This window comes from Nuphar pumila, chromosome 4, assembly GCF_984573655.1.
Source record: "Nuphar pumila chromosome 4, dmNupPumi1.hap1.1, whole genome shotgun sequence".
Classification (NCBI taxonomy): domain Eukaryota; kingdom Viridiplantae; phylum Streptophyta; class Magnoliopsida; order Nymphaeales; family Nymphaeaceae; genus Nuphar; species Nuphar pumila.
Window position 1 is genome coordinate 137,464,504 of NC_143252.1, and position 17,221 is coordinate 137,481,724.

Genomic DNA, 17,221 nt, shown 5'->3' on the forward strand with positions numbered 1-17,221 from the left:
TTTATTAGATGAACCAAATGGAATATGAAGTTTCATATCCATCTATTTGCAACAGCAATGGAAATTCAAGCAACTCATCCTGCAGCTTTTGGCTTATAGAAAGGCTGGAATCCATGAAAGGACTCTATATGAACCATCCCATCAAGTTTGGCCTTATGTGATTTTATAAAGGCCACCAAAGTAGGGGTTAGGTCAATGTACATCACCAACTCACTGTTAATAGAAAAATTTATCATCACTCGATTTTGGAGAATCTAAAGCTTCAGAATGGTATAGCAGGATTTCAGCATTGAGTTGAACTAGGAGTTGGCTGACTGCATTCATAGGAATTTGGTGAATCGAAAATTTTGGTAAAATAGATAAATAAAAATACTAATGAAAAATAAGTAAAAACGCAACATATAAATGTATGTCTATATATCGATTAACATGCCATAATGGTTGTGTGCTGCTTTCGGATATCACTAACAAGCACGTTTATGTTTTTTTTTTTCAAAAAAAAAAATCAATAATTAATCTTTTTTATTCTCGATTTAGAAAGTATTTTTGAAAGCATTTGTGTATGTGATAAGATTCTTACAATCAAAACGAGAACACGGCATTGAAAAACCTTTTAGGAGTATAAAAAACTACAAAAAAAGCCATTTAAAATTTGTTTGAGATGACAAAACCTGGTGAAATTAGTAGCATCAACTACAAAAAGATGCCCATTGACAACTTATGCACGCAAGCAACTTTTAGACTGTGTTTGGGAGGAGGTATTTGGAGGGTTATGAATGGAGTTGAGGATAATCAAATTACAGACATTCAAGGGAATTGGTTTTGAAGGAAAATGTGAATTTTGTTTTTCGTTTGGAAGCACTAGGAACTCAATTAAGGGAGTTGGGGCATTTTGTGTTCAAGTGGACACGTGACACCTGTTTCATAAAGACACTTGCACGCTGGAACTGCATCAGAATCCTTTTTGAACGAGTTATAAATATCTCTCGTTTAGAAAGAAGTCGAAACTAATGAAATCAAGGATTTGGGAACTCCTGAATCCTAACCGATTCTTACGACTCCCTCAAGTTTATTCCTCCCAAACAGCAGGCAAATAAAAAGTGAATGCTTAACTGCTTGTAACTGTTTCCGATGCACTCTCATTCCCTCCGATGCCATCATCCCAAACAACCGTAAGAAAATATTCTTTGCTTACCCAAGTAAGCACAAAACCTTTCTTTCTCAAAAGGTAAAAAACAAAAAAAGCAAAGCCCATTTTCTCACACAATTTTTCCATAACTAATGCCTCAAGGGAAAAGATTTTCTACAACCGATTTGTATGTACAAACATCTTAGCAAATTATTTTTATTTTATAATTTTTTGGGTAAATCTGACCTTGTAAATATAATTGACAAGATTTGTGTTTGTGAGTCTTAACATTTGAGTCGCCAGATTCTATCTTGTGAGTGAGTTCTTCTGGCGATCCAAAATCAAGGACTATAAATTCCAAAATTTCTAGATTTATAAAAATGTAATTATCTTTTCGCCGAGATAACACAATCCACGTGTCAATTCCTAGAACATGCTAAGCACATCTACAGTGTAAAATAAGTAAAAAATGACTTGCATCTCCCCACCAACAATCTAACGAAATAAAGAATGCCATGCTTCCTTCATTTTGTTCTTAATTATTGAAATCGTGAATGCTAGGGTTTTCACGATCCTACGGTCCATATCTTTCGCTTATTCATAACTTAGGTAAGCACAAGCTCATGTAACCATTACTGACTCTCTCTCTCTCGTGCACACATGCTACATTGAAGTCGTTCGATGTCACCACGCACATGTCATCGATCCCCGCGCATCTCATACCCCCTTTCCTTTTACAGCAAAGCGCGACCACCGAGACCCGCAAAGCAGGCACTCTCCGTCCCGGGGCATTTCCGTCATTTCCCTACACCCCCCAACTCGCGTTCGTTTTCCTGTCTCCTCTTCCCATTCATCGCTCTCACGAATCGGGACACGACTCGGTGAGGGGGCATTCTCGTCACTTCAAAGGTCAAAGCCCACGACCCCGTCCACGTCGTCCCATATCCAGTAAAATATAAAAATAGAAAAGAGGGAGAAAAAAAAGGGTCAAAGGTAAGGAGACAGCTCAGCCACGCCGCGTAGCCGAGCCGAGGGTGTGGCTTGAGGTAGCCACGTTGCGAAGGAACGGAGGGTCTCCAACTGTCGCTCAGGGGAAGAAGAGCGCAGACGGAGGGGCTCGCTATTAAAGCCTCTCTGAGGGTTTTTGTGGTCGTAGGGCGTAATCCCCGAACGCCTGAAAGTATCGAATCATCAAAACCGTTCGTGGTGGCTCGCAAGCGATTAACCTTTCCTGTTCGCTTTGTCACGGTTTTTGAAGGGAGTTTTTCTTTTGAGGGGCTCACAAACCGATTTCCGGCGGGAACTCGGCCGGAATTCGTTACTTCTCCGGCGAGACCCGCTCTTCCTCTACCGCCCCGGCGGTTTCCTCGGTAACCGTTCCCTCCTCGGCGATATATATAAAAAGCCTCTCCGCAGTGCGCCTTTTCCTCGCACGGTTTCGCAACCCGCGAGACCACGAAATCTCCGGCGAGTTTTCCGGACGATCCGGTAGAAAAGATAGGAGCGTCCGCGGTTTCGGACGATCTTGTTGACGCCGGAAATTCGCGTTCGTCGAGACTCTCTCTCTCTCTCTCTCGGGTGTTTTCTTTTTCTTTGGTTGGTTTCTGGGGAGGGGAATTGGAGCGGTGACAGTCGGGGGATCCGGCCGTTCAGTGGCCGGAGTTGCGAACGGATGATCTGATCCGGCGGTGAATGAATGCATCCGTTTTGCTGCGTTACTTCGACCGTCAATAGCGAGCGGACCACGGTGGGCGATCTCGTTGAAATGCCGGTGAGGTCGGAGGCCGGAGGGGAGCGGGGGACGATGAGCAGGGAGCCGTCCTTGCATTCGGTTTCGATCTCGTCGTCGTCGGCGACCGGAGACATGGGGAACGGATTCCGAGTATCGGTGGCAGGAGATCACAGCAGGCTCCGGCTGCAAGATTTCTCGCTGAGGGGGTCGGTCCAGGAGAATTACGATCTCCGGGAGGTGAAGCTCAATAATATCGTCGGGAATGGGATCTCCGGGATCCTTTACAAGTGGGTGAATTACGGCAAGGGGTGGCGGCCTCGGTGGTTCGTTCTCCAGGACGGAGTGCTCTCGTTTTACAAGATCCATGGCCCGGACAAGATCAAGTTGAATCAAGAAACGGAGAAGGGGTCGAAGGTGATCGGGGAGGAATCGTACCGGCGGATTTGTAAACACAGGAATGGGAGCAATCACCACCACCATCATCATAATCAGAGTAGTCATTATCAGAACGGAGATTGGCACTCACGGGGAAAGCCTGTTGGTGAAATTCATCTCAAAGTATGTTCCTTTTTTGTTTGTTTTTTTTGGGGGGGGGGGCGGTTCTCTTCGCCCTTCTTTTCACCCGTTTCTGGTTTATTGTTCTTTTTTGGCTGCGTCGTGTTTGGTTCTGATGGGACGGATTTGAGCATCTGAGATCTCCGGTCTTTTCTTGATGCTGTTGGTGGTGGGTGGCGTAATGGATGCTGTCGTTTCCTATTTTAAGTATTAGGGTCTTTGGTTTCATTCAATTTTTCTAAAGCATCGTGTTGGACAGAAGGTGCCTGGGATGAAGGGAAGAACGCAATGTGATGCAGCTAAGCAATGGCTGATATTCCGTAGTCTCTCTTTCTCTCTCATGTAATTTCCAAATGCAGGAATTGCGTTTTTAACAAGAAAAGAATCAAACAAAGAAAAGAGATGAGAGTTTTTTCTCTCCTCTGTTTTTGTTTTCATTCCCCACTTTATTTCTTTTTTTCGTTGTTTTTTTTTTCGCGGAATGGAGAGTGTTAAATTAGACAGATCAAGAGGAACCATAACCAGTGGTTCAACTGCAAGATTAATCAGGTTTACATTTACTTCAAAGTCTGAAATTGTGGTTATGATTTTTTTATTTTTCTTCTCATTCCTTTTTATCTGATGGGGTGTAACGACGGACAAATCTTTGGTTGCTTCAATATGCAAGTATTGGTGGTACCATCGACGTCTGTCCTTTTTTTTTCTAAATTTTGCTTTTGTTGTTTTTTTTCTTCTTATCCTGATGATTTTTTTTAGGTCTCTTCCATTAGAGAGAGCAAATCAGATGATAGGAGATTCTCCATATTTACGGGAACCAAGAGGCTGCACTTGAGAGCAGATACTCGAGAAGATCGTGCTGCCTGGGTGGAGGCCTTGCAGGCTGTGAAGGACATGTTTCCCCGGATGTCAAACAGTGAACTTATGGCACAAGTAGATGGGATTACTGTTTCCACAGAGAAGCTCAGGCAGCGATTGCTGGAAGAAGGGCTCAGTGAGCCTGCCATCCTGGATTGTGAACAAATCATGAGGACCGAGTTTTCAGCTTTGCAAAATCAGCTGATTATTCTAAAGCAAAAACAGTCTCTACTCATCGATACTCTTCGTCAGCTGGAGGTGTGGTTTTTGTGGTTCCACTAATTGATTATTTGTTAAGTCTTACCTTTTTTTGTAGCATGTTCTGCTGATTTTATAATTGGAAACAAATTATCCATGTAGAGCATTTGAGAATGTCTGTTTTTATACATTACAGTGCTACGATACTGTTAGGAATGTGGGGGCTCAAGCGACAGGTTCTGATGAGGCATCATTGGAACTTTCTCAGTAATGCCATATGAAATTAGTGATGATATCTGAAGACTTCTTTGGTGCATGTGAGGAAGATGACTCTGTTAAATGGATGATTACATACAGCTTGACATATATAAGCATTTAGTGTCAGTGGAAACTGGAAATGAAATGATCGCTTTTTTTGTATAAGCTGCACTGCTGCTGAAATTTGCCAATCTTTTGGAGTTAATCAGTGGACAGACTGAAATTGAATGATAGAATCACCATAATTAGTGGACATTGATAAACTTCCAAGTATTCCTATCTTGATTTGAATTTGGTCTTTTTCATCCCTTTTTGTCTAATCAGGTCATCCATTTTACTGTCTAGGGTTTCTTTCACCTATCATTTGAGTATCCACTTCTATGTTGCACCCTTGAACTTGACCACTGGGATTCTTCTGACATCCTTCTGCAATGCAACTAAATGCATCAAAGATTTTAACCTACCCCTAGATCATATATACTGATCTAAGCTATGTAACATAGACACGTTAATGCACCTGCCTTACCCGTGTCGACACAGGTATGGGTACTGGACACGGTGCGGGTACGTGTTGGGTTGGGTCCAAGCCTGACCCGACCTAACATGACCCAAATAACACAGTTTTTTTTTGTTTTTTTACCAGGGTCAAGGGGCAGGGCCATTTTGGTCCCCACATTGACCCTGATAAACCCTAACCCCCATTCTTGTTATTGAATTTTGAGTAAACTAAACTTGTTTTGTATTAGTTTGTTGTTAAACGTTAAATTAATTTATTGTTATTGGAATTTGATTCTTTGAAATTTGTATTTATGTAAAATATCTTGTAATATATATAGCTGTGTTTCCATACACACAATTTTTGGAATTGCTGTGTTGTACCCTACTAGCCGCACCCACACCCATGTGACATAGGATCTGAGGCACAATGTTTATTGCAAAACAAATGTAAAATAATAAGAAGGTTTTTTTACTATAGTCATCATTGAGAAAAATGAAGCTGCACTTTCTGTAACATACTGACCTGTTTCTAATTAAATTAGTTAACATTCTTGGAGGAATCTGTAAACATCAAAATTTGAAAGACTTTGATTTCCACTTCCACAAATGTAGTTTTACTTCATAATAGGTTTCCCATGCTAGTCATATGCTGTTTGAATATCTGAGCATGGGTACTTGCACCTTATGCGCTACATGATACAAATAGACATAAATCTATTATGTGTTATTGATATAAATGGTACTGACTCATAATCCTGATATTTGAACTGAATATCTCAACTCGGTACTCAAAGTTCTGGGTCTTGAAGACTCTAAACTCTGACTGAAGTAGGTTGCAGTTTGAGAACCTAGACTTTGTATGAAGATCTGAGACATCAGCCCAGTAACCAAGTTCAAAAACTTAGATGCCTATAAAATGTAACTTAAATGAAGTCCAAATTAAAGTCCTTAAATATGCCTTTTGGTTTCTATTGATATGGAACTCATTACCATGCTATCAACTAGGCTCCACTTGAAGAAAGAATTCCTCTGTTGATACTTAGATTCCACTGTCTGGACTCAGGCACCTTTTGCATTATGTTACTTGTTTTTCATGGACATTTTGACCCTACCTTTCCCATGATTATTTTCTGTTCTTCTAACGAAATCTGGTAGAGCAGGAAGGGAATATGGACACCATACGTAGGTGGAAGTCATCATTGACTCTCAAGCGGAGGACCAGTGAAACAAGCCAAACTTCAACAGAAATCTGGGAATAGCTAGAGGGAATCATGTTGAAGCGCAAGATGATACATGAAGTGGAAGTCGGCAGTTCCATCTTTTGTAAAGAGGTCAAATGAGAAGGACAATATTATCGGAAATTTAGGGAAAAAGTGGTGGAGGATCTTATGGGATGAATCACCCAAGAAGATTCAATTAGTGTATTTTTCAGTGAATCTTTTTTTTTAATTATTTGTACTCAGCAAAGTATCACTCCTATAGCAGCAGTTAACCAAAACAATCAAATTATGCTATTAGCAGTGCTGAGGAATTTGAACCCTGCATGGATTGTATTGGAGAGAAACATAATTCTCTTTCACAGAAAATCTATGTACAGAGGACACAAATCCATACAAATCAGTATTCATGCTTCTCATGAGTTTGTGAAGAGCATAGATTCATGTGTTTAGCCATGAATATTCATCCCCTCAGGAACATTTCTGGAAATTGTGGACTCAATAATGCATAACAGATTGGTGTTGTCTAATATGTTTGTTTTGGTCTCTGGTTTATATTTTCATGGTCCTTGGATGTGATGACAAAGAGCTTTATTGGTTCCATGTGACTGGAGATGTAATTCAGTTCTGTATTTAGTGTTTCGTCAAGTATCTAATGTTGATTATGAGTGCAAGTGTTAGGTATTGCATAACGTTAGTTTCTGCAATGTATTAGACTTGACAGAATCATTTATTATGATAAACAAATATCATCCTTGAATACTTCATTTACCAAGCTCTATGTAATGTAAAATGATCTCTGTCATGTCCTGTTCATCTTGCCAACTATAATCGTAACTAATTTGCTTATGTTGAAGCGGGTCAGCAACATTTCCCCTCATTTGTTAGCTATAAAACATACAACAGCATGGAAATTTTGGGTTCTGGATTGACATTATAGCCGGTTTTAAGACATACTCCCAAAGGTTTTAGCTTTTGTTTTAAGCTAGGCAATTTGAAAATGAGAAAATGGGGAACTATAAAATAGAGAAAGTAAGAAGCATTCACCCAAGGCAAAAAAAAAGAATCAACTTGAAGAACTTCACATTGATGACTTATTCACTCCAGTATTTGTGCATAAATTACTCTATGTTGCTTGCTGTGTGGCATTTCTTCATGTTTAGCGTGTCCAGTATCTTGTGTTATGACAACATTTTGTTTGGCACAAAAGGATACGAACTTCTTTATAACTTCCAATCAGATATCTTATGTATTTTTTTTTCATTTTCTAACTTCAGCAGTGCAACAAATTGGTCTAATAATTGGAATTATATCCTGTAGACAGAAAAAGTTGATTTGGAAAATACAGTTGTTGATGAGAGTCAAAGACAGTTGGAGCATGGCGAATCTCTCAGATCCAGAACTGACAAATTTAGTGGTATGATGTTATGAGTGAATTTTATTTAATAGTAAATGGCAAGGAAAATATGAACATGTTGAAGGGTAGGTATTGATTCGTTACTTGCATGCATTTATGGTGTTTTGATAAGTGGTTGACAAATAGTTATTTCTTCTTTTAGTATGAGTGCAATATTACAGTCATGCTTTCAATAAAAGTATTTTTTCCATATTTAACCTGGGGAAACCCCGAGCCTGGCCTAGGAGACATAGTTGCCTTACTGGGGCAGGAAAATGTCAGGGCTAATACCCTCAACCCCAGAGCCTATGCTTGCTTCGGCTTGCGCAATGGGTCACTGCCTGCGGGAGTCAAACCCCGACTGCCCGTCTGACAGCCGAAGCCTGCTCCAACTACACTAACCCCCCTTTGGGTTAATAAAAGTATTTAACTTTTGCAAATGAATTAAGCAAAAACAAGTAGGTTTAGATGCAATGAGTTTTCTTTAGTTTGGACTTTGTTTAACTATATGCTGTATTCCACTTTTGAGATGAAAATTAAACAAATAGTTTATTTAATAAGAATATGTATGACTATTGAGTGGGTGAATGCATAAATATACCTTTTTTGCAAATATTATGCTCAAGCTAACCGAATTTGATGACTCAGTACAAAACATTCAGAAGTAGAAATCTCTAATGGTCGTCTAAGGCCTCTTGAGGAAGCTTCTAAATTTCTAATGTGACGTAGGATTGAATCATGTGGTGGGTTACACCAGCGATGTAGTTATGACAAAGTACCAGGAATATGCATTGATGTGTTTCATCTGCTTGTGTAGCTCAAGATTCATTATTTCAATGATACATTTATTATCACAGAAATGCGACAGGGGCAAAGGAACACATTCTTGATATGACTGTGCAGTGCAACTTCTAGTATTTTCCTTTAGCATTTAAAATAGTATCTTGATGCATACTTTTTCAAGGAATATCTTCCTATAAATATACCATTTTTTATAATGTCTCTGACATGACATTGATTCTTAAGTTAAGAGAGGAGATTTGCAGTAAGCAGTGCTCAAGATATGGTTCTGCTTTCATATGTAATGGGTTCATATTGTGATTAATTTAACAGGCTTCAGTTTCAGACAGTACGCATATAGAATCTTTTGGGGGTTTGTAAAACACACTATACTCATGACAAACAGATGGTAGTGTGTGCCCTATTAGATAATGGCTTGTTACGGAAGTATCCATGCTTAGTTTAAGGTCTGCAAGGGTTGCATGCACCATAAGAGAGATGGGTCTTATTTGTTGGTTAGTGGCATATTTGAAGTCTTCAATGATAGGCCATAGTAATCACCTGGGAGAATATTGACCACTAATTCCAAGAAGGAAGCAAGTTAAATATCTTAAAGACATTGCTAGGTTTTAGTTGGGTATATGTGTATGTTCATTAGAAAGTTTCATATGTTATTTTTGCCTACTAAGTACAGAAGGTGTTATGACAATAAAGAAATAGAGGGATAAATCACAGACAAAATGTGGGCAAGTTACCTTTGTAGAGTTCAAGTTCTTTAATCATTGAAATTGTGTTGTTAGTCAGATGTTGTCCAGTGCTGAAAATATTCCTTATGAGTTATGACATTGTCTAACATTTTTGTAACACATAGGACATGTTTAATGGTTCATTGCTGTCACATAGATGCGGGTGCGGCGATGCGGCACTTTAAAAAATCTTGTGTGTGTGTGTGTGTGCGGGGAGTGTATCAAGTTGAGACCACTCTAGAGTGGTATATTCTAGATAGTGAAGGGTAAGCTAAAATCTTTTCTAATCCACAAGTGGATAAAAAGTTAGGGCTTTAATTATTTAAAGTGCTGTTGCTCATCATCATCACCAAACCTTTTGCATTTCATCCTGGTTTGTCACCTTTATTTTTAGTTTGTTCAGATTGCATCAAATTTATTTATAGTTGGTCACTTAAGAGTTAAGATTAAAGGTGAAATGAAACTCCTTGCTGATTTGTAGTTTTACGTCCAGGATATGGCTGCAGGACACAGGGCATACTCCCCACCCATCACTCATCAGCATGTCCTTTTAAAAGAACATTTAAAAGATTAAAAGAATGAAAATAGAATAAGGTCCGCAAGTTTTCAAGGAGGATGTGAATTCAAATGTGAAATTTCTCAAACTGAATGCCAATCCAACCCAAGTTCAGATTTCCTTGTGAAATTTGAGCTAATCTCAATGTGCTATTTTTTTTTATGACGAGGAACTTGGGTATCAGTTCAGGATCTGAAGTGTGATAGTATCCTGTGTGTATTTGTTTGAGTTCATCTCAATGGTATTGGATACACCTGAGTTTGGTTGTGCTGTACAGTTTTTTATTTTGTGCTTTTTGAGCTCTTGGCTCATGATGTTTTGTTTGAAGTCAAGCTTGTGTCTGGTCGAAACTCCAAAATAAAATGTTGCTTCTAGGATTTTAATTCACCTGCATGTTTGTGATATATTAAAGTTTATGTTTTTGATCATTAGACATTTAGAATCTTATGAATTTGTTGCTGTTTTTTTTCTGTTTTTTTCCAGAAGGCAGTGTAACAGAATCAGATGATGATAATGAAAGGCAGGATGGGGCAGAGGAAGAAACAGAGGATGAAGACAATACATTTTTTGATACCCGTGACTTTTTGTCTTCAGGTTCTTTTAAAAGTAGTGGATCCGATTTTCATAGATCATCATTTGATTCAGATGAAGAGGAACTTTGTCCAATTGACTCCGATGGCTATATTGATGTTTCCATGCAGTCTGTTGGATTTAATTATCCACATGTTAGGAGGCGTAAAAAATTGCCTGATCCGATTGATAAGGAGAAGGGAGTTAGTCTCTGGTCAATGATTAAAGACAATATAGGAAAGGATCTTACAAAAGTTTGTCTTCCTGTGTACTTCAATGAGCCCCTTTCTTCTTTACAAAAATGTTTTGAAGATCTGGAGTATTCTTATCTTATTGATCGAGCTTATGAGTGGGGTAAGAGGGTAAGTTCAAACAAAATTCATGTGAAACTTTTTATCCTTTTCCTTCAACTAAAAATTTAGTTGAAGTTTTTTGTTTCTTTATCTCATTTGCTTGTACTCACACTTGAATTGCTACAAATGGTTGCATGGTTCTAGCACGATATAGGTGATCTAGTTCACATACTTGTGTATTCATTTTTCAAATCATAATCTGGTTTCATTCAAGTATGGAAATAGGATTGATAGTTTCTGTCTTTAACACCTGCATGTTCTGACTGAGTATTGTTTAGTTGACTGAACTTCTTTAACCAAACTCTTCCTTTTCATCTTTAGGGATTTGAATGAGTTTACTGTTAATCCTCTAGAAAAAATGATTGTTGATTCTTTGGTGAAAAGAGATTATATTTCAATGATGCTAAGCACAGGAATTTTAGATAGTGAACTTTCTTTTATCATGACATTATTTCAGTGATGTTTGAGCTATTATTTTTTATCACGGTATGTCATGGATCACGTCTACTTAGTTTCTTTTATGTTGGCAATGGTCATGAAACATTTATCTGCTCTGATGGAATCTTTCATGTGCTGAATGTAACCACTTTTCCCCCCTTAGATCATCTTTCTACATTCTGTTAGGGGTTATTTTATTCCTGTTATCAGTATGGTTGTCATGCTTCCTGTTATTTCAGCTAACTTCAGTTCATCTGTTTTAACATTATTTTGGTCTATTTTGCACTCGCATTGATTTTGAAATGATTTGGTTTAGATGGTCAAAACCTAAATTCTCCTTCTAGCTTTGAAACTTCCTATTGTATATCCTTTTAGTAAGTTCTTTCATAAGGTTGTGATCTAACCAACTTAGTGTTTCTTGCCTTTATCTTGTACTAGAGTAAAACTCTTTCTAATTCTTGCTTTTGTTTACATGGATTTCTATGTTTAGCATTCCTTTTAATTACTTTAGTGTCTGTCACACCTGCATGGATCTCTTACCAATGTGCTTCTCATGACTGGTGCTTTTCCTTTTAAGATTGCCATGTTTGCATGGATTAATGTTTTTTTCCCCTGATGAGTTAAGAATTAACTGGTCAGTGATCAGTATTTTGTTTTGTTTGATGGTATAATGTAGGGGAATAGCTTGATGAGGATTCTGAATATAGCTGCATTTGCAGTGTCTGGTTACGCCTCTACAGAAGGAAGAAACTGCAAGCCATTTAATCCACTTCTGGGAGAGACATATGAAGCTGACTATCCTGACAAAGGACTCCGTTTCTTCTCAGAGAAAGTATGTTTATTTTTAGCAGTCATTAATTGCAGAAAATTTCTTAATTTATCGTTCTTTGGTTCAACATTTCCAACTAATGCAAGTTTCTCCCTTAATATCACATGAAACAATGATGAATTGCACAAAATACAACCATAAAATTACATATGAAGCATTTGTTTCTATAAGCTGCATCAGACATCATAAAAAATCAACTAGCTCACAAGAACAATGCAAAATATTAAATATCTTGCAATTTAGAATATGCCACAAGACTCATACTTTCATATTACATAAACAAAAATATTATAGCAATAGTTGCACTCGATTTTCAGTCGGTTTTCACTCACTACTTGAGTGCTCTATTGCCATGCTGGATCATCTTATGTCATCTTTGTTGGAGGAGTGTGGAGTCCGATTTTTACCTTGATATAAATCTTTAATTTTCGCGGGGATAGCGTCCCTCGAGGCAGAGCTTTTTTGGAGAGCAACTTTATAATTTTTTACTCATAATATTTTTTTTCACTTTAACCCATTTTCTTGAGTGAAAAAATGGTGGAAATGTATTTTTTTTTAACCTTAACTTTTCGGCCTTTTTAAAGTGCATTGAGTACGATAACTTGTATTGTACGATGCGACACGATATAGGGGTGTATTGTACGATACACACTTGTATCGCGATACGAATGTGTATCGTATTACAAAACTCAAAAGCTATGTCAGATGGGTGCGGGTATGGATGCGGGCACGGGTGCGGGTGCAGGTGCGGGGATTCGGCACTTCCAAAAAACCCGGGTGCGGGGGTGCGGCAGGGGCAAAAATGTAAAAATATATATATATATATATATATATATATATATATATATATATATATATATATATATATATATATATATATATATAGTGTATATGTATGAATGTATGGTAGCTGTTAAGGTCCATGACATTTATGCCCAACTTACTTTTTACCATTTTTTTATCTTATATGGTTGTCCCCAAAGATGAAAGTGATGAGTTGTGGAGTGTGATTCATTGTTTTTGCCCTTGCAGGAAGGGGGGTCCGGGGGCTCCCCCCGGCGCGGGTCCCGCTGCACGGTCAGCGGGCGGGGGTCCGCCCCCCCCCCCCCCCCCCCAAAGATTTTTTTTTTTAAATTCCGCAGCCCATTTCATAGGGCAAAAAAAAAATAAAAAAAAAATCCAAAAAAAATGGACAAAAATGACCTTGGGTGTGGTCAACGCACCCAGGGTCGGGTTGACCGCACCCGGTGCCGCACCCGCGTCGACGCGGGTGTGGCGCCCTGCTAGCTGAATCCCTGTGACATAGCTCAAAAGTAATGATACGTATAGTACGATATGGTATGATACTTACAACACCGTGTTGGATGGTTCAATTTTTCTGCTTTAAGAATAGCATTTACCATAGGGTTTTCTTATTTCCGAACATAGAACTCTTGCTATTTGATGTGGCCACTCCTTATTGTGTACGTGTTTACTTTGCAGAGACGTAAGGCACCATTCTAGGATTCCAGTTCCTAGTACCGTGACCAAAATGAACCCCTGTCTCGACCATCTCTTCCAAATGTTCCAATACTTGCCATTTATCCTCACACTTCCTCTGAAACAAGAGACAAGATACCTTGAAATAAATATTTGTTCCAGTGGAACCTTCTAGCGGGGGTTGACTGTTGATACACGGTCCAAGCTTCTTAGGTCGACTAAGATCATATTTGATCGCCAACTATTTTTTTGACATAGTGATTAGTGGCTCCTGTTTATATTCCATTAGTCGAGAGACATGTCCACTACCTGATGTAGCAGTTTTGGCAGTTGAGCAGGAAAATTTTCATTTTCTTCTCTGTAATTTCTTAAGGCAGTTGATTACTGCTAGTATTTCTTTACCTTTGAGGGGTATGTTTGGAACTCTAATACACCCTAATATTGCAATATTGGATTATATCACAATTTTCCCAGTTTTTTCTTTTGACATGTCCAATACCGAGGAAAGAGCGCATCCTTTTGATGGCCGTTCTATTTTAGTCGACCTGGTGATGCTTCCTACCATTTTAATTGTATTTCAAATTATACCAATGGCCCTTAAAAGCATGGTTGTATGATCTGAATTGTAACTGTAGATTGCGTTCTGTATTTTTATCTACTGCTCCTGTTGGTATGTCCCTTTTTGGATGTCTTTGCTGAAGATCGTGTAATTTCACCTCTTTGACAGTACAGTTAATTATCTCAACTTATCCTATAGGTAAGCCATCACCCCATGATTATTGCATGCCACTGTGAAGGTCGAGGGTGGAAATTCTGGGGAGATAGTAATCTAAAGAGTAAATTTTGGGGCCGTTCCATTCAGCTTGATCCTGTTGGTATATTAACTTTAGAGTTTGATGATGGGGAGGTTCTTCAATATAGCAAGGTATGTGACTTAGCATATAACATCAAACGCTTTTCCAACTGAGGATCATGTTGCTGATATTATTTTTATTGTTTTAGGTTACAACATCCATTTATAACCTTATTTTGGGGAAGCTATATTGTGACCATTATGGTACCATGCGGATACAAGGAAACTGCGGGTATTCATGTAAGCTAAAATTCAAGGAGCAATCAATCATAGATCGGAACCCACACCAGGTGAGTCATTGAAACCTCTCTCCCTCTCTTTTTCCCTTTTTATGAGTGCACAATATGCAAGATTGTCCTCTTTTATTTTATTTTAATTTTTTTGGCTATCCAAATCTGAAGCGTGCCTTCTTTTTCATGCCCTCAAACTTTTAGAAGATAGGGATCTCTAACCAATTATTGGGGCAATCCTTTATAGTCATTCTCAAGCAGCTGAAGAGGCTGCCATGAATATGGATATTGAAATTTCAGGCAGTATGATTTCACTGAAGTTCCAGGATACCAATTATTTTTTTTTTAAATTAAAAATCTGATTCTGATTCCCAGTTATTCTGAAACTAGTTATCCGATATTCATGTGTTAATATTTTGAATGCATCATGAACTGTTGTAGCAAGTCTTGTCAAAGTCGGGACTATTCTCTGATGGAAGTATGAACTTCAGTCGGATGATGTAAATGACAGGTCCATGGCACTGTTCAAGATGGGTGTGGGAAAACGGTAGCAACGCTATTTGGAAAATGGGATGAAAGCATGCATTATGTGAAAGGTGATTGCTCTGGAATAAATAAAGAGTCCTTGTCTGAAGCCTGCTTGTTGTGGAAGAGGAACGAGCCAGCCAAGTTTCCTACTCGATATAATCTGACTCGTTTTGCCATTACATCGAATGAACTCACTCCAGGATTAAAGGTGCTTGTGATGCCTATTGTTTATTTCATCCTGTAGATTTCTCTAAACAGACAAACATTGACTGAGCATGCATCTGTTGCTGATTCTTTTATGAGCAGGAAAAATTACCCCCAACAGATTCAAGGTTGAGACCAGACCAGAGGTGTTTGGAGAATGGGGAGTATGAGTTAGCCAATGCAGAGAAGCTCAGATTAGAGCAGCGGCAACGGCAGGTGAATAGCTCATAACTCTTAGTTTATTTGTAGCATGTTTGCTCACGTGAGAAAGTTCAAGCTGTGATTGTTGGTCACAAGTTCTGGCTTATGACCAACTTTCACAAGTTTGAAAGGGGAATTCTGAGCAAGTATCATAATCACAACTTGCACTTTCTCATGCTTCACTACGCTTGAGTAAGTGCTGTGATTGTGATTTGCAACCACAGGCTTGAGAAAAATCCAACTTTCACAGGGCGTTGCAAACGTGCCGTGCCGAAATAATGGCATGCAGCTACCCTCGTGCAACTTGTATGTTAGCCAGTCGTTTCTGACAATTATGAAAATTGGTGGGACCACTTTGCTGGTGGGCTCTCCAAATCGCACCCCAACTAATCACCGTGAATATGGTTCTCGGTCAACTTGCATGGAATGTGGGGTCAGTTGCAGTCCAGAACTATTCATGCACAGAGAAAAACTCTGAGGTTGGAATCTAAACCCCCCAAAAATTTTGACAAGAGGGGCAAGTTGCAAAAGAGTGGACTGCGCGTTAGATGGGATCAGTCTCGAGGAGCCAAGCTTCACGTGTTATGCTTGACTCCCCCACTCACATGACTCTTCCCTCCCCTCAATAGTCAATAGTGGTTGCAGGTTTGATTGACTGGATACCGCAAAGCCCGGAACCATCAGACCCTATTCTGATCACATGATCGAGACGAATCATTGTATTTCTGTTCCTTGGAAAAACAAATAAATAAATAAAAACATGGTAGATGAGTATCTGTCGCCTTGTTTCTGATTCAGTTGCTGTCAAGATGTGATGTGGTGTGGCCTGTGTTTAACGGCTATTTTTTTTTTCGTTTGGTGGGATTGTGTGAGGCAGGCAAGGAAGATGCAGGAGAGGGGATGGAAACCGAGGTGGTTTGCTAAGGACAAGGACAGCGACAGGTACAGATACATTGGTGGGTACTGGGAGGCCAGGGAGAGTGGTCGGTGGGATAACTGCCCAGACATATTCGGGCAGGTCACAGTCGATCAGCAGCTGCTTGAGTGAAACCCACTTTTTATCTTGGTTCAGTTGCTCAGCTCTCGAACTTGGTGGGGGGAGATTCGGGTGGCTCTTGCTCGCAATTCGAGCCCTCCTGGTTGCCACGTGAGCTTCAACCGTGCGGGGTTTCAACTTTCAACCCCCTTTCCATCTCCACAGTGGTGTGGTTGTCGCCTTCTGCTCTCTCTCTTCACCTTTTTTTTTTTTTTTGATTTGGGATGGACATTTTCAGCCCTTTCTTGCAAAGGAAATAGTTGGTTGTTCTCTGGTGATAATGCATTCTTGTTATATTCTTGGGCAAAAAGATGCCAGCAAAAGTTAAAAAGGGGAAATGGGTCACGTCTCCCAAGTTTGTGTGCTGTCTGGTGTATGGCCAACTTTGTGAATAAAATGAATGATTGATAGATGCATGTCTTGGTGGGCACACGTGATGTTGGTGGTATGTTTGGTAGATGTCGTGGATGAAGGGGGAATAACACAGTGATCAGACTTTGCGGTTGAGCTAAGCTCATGGGATGACACGTCTTGGGCGTGCATTGAGATTGAGATTTGAGGGTACCCAACTTTAGAGAGA

At 39.3% G+C, this 17,221-nt stretch overlaps 1 protein-coding gene across 3 annotated transcripts; it reads left to right on the top strand.

The window, feature by feature from the left end:
- Positions 1–2,281: 2,281 nt before the first annotated feature.
- LOC149841229 (oxysterol-binding protein-related protein 1C-like) lies at positions 2,282–17,051 on the top strand. Of its 3 annotated transcripts, none has more exons than XM_090004716.1 (10): positions 2,282–3,419; positions 4,173–4,529; positions 7,763–7,859; positions 10,404–10,852; positions 11,958–12,113; positions 14,347–14,514; positions 14,592–14,732; positions 15,184–15,408; positions 15,507–15,620; positions 16,483–17,051. In XM_090004716.1, the coding sequence occupies exons 1-10, from the start codon at positions 2,826–2,828 to the stop codon at positions 16,651–16,653; spliced, it is 2,472 nt and encodes an 823-aa protein (XP_089860842.1). In that variant the 5' UTR covers positions 2,282–2,825; the 3' UTR covers positions 16,654–17,051. The 3 variants fall into 3 exon arrangements, with proteins under 3 accessions (XP_089860842.1, XP_089860841.1, XP_089860843.1); XM_090004715.1 differs by having other exon boundaries at positions 2,284–3,419; positions 10,407–10,852; XM_090004717.1 differs by lacking the exons at positions 15,507–15,620; positions 16,483–17,051 and having other exon boundaries at positions 2,284–3,419; positions 15,114–15,409.
- The last annotated feature ends 170 nt before the right edge of the window (positions 17,052–17,221 follow it).

Excerpts from the sequence above, each read along its gene's own strand:
- LOC149841229 (XM_090004716.1), top strand. The coding sequence starts at position 2,826 with ATGCATCCGTTTTGCTGCGTTACTTCGACCGTCAATAGCGAGCGGACC. Across the intron at positions 10,853-11,957 it reads CTTATGAGTGGGGTAAGAGG|GGGAATAGCTTGATGAGGAT; the intron begins GTAAGTTCAAAC and ends GGTATAATGTAG. Across the intron at positions 15,621-16,482 it reads TAGAGCAGCGGCAACGGCAG|GCAAGGAAGATGCAGGAGAG; the intron begins GTGAATAGCTCA and ends TGTGTGAGGCAG.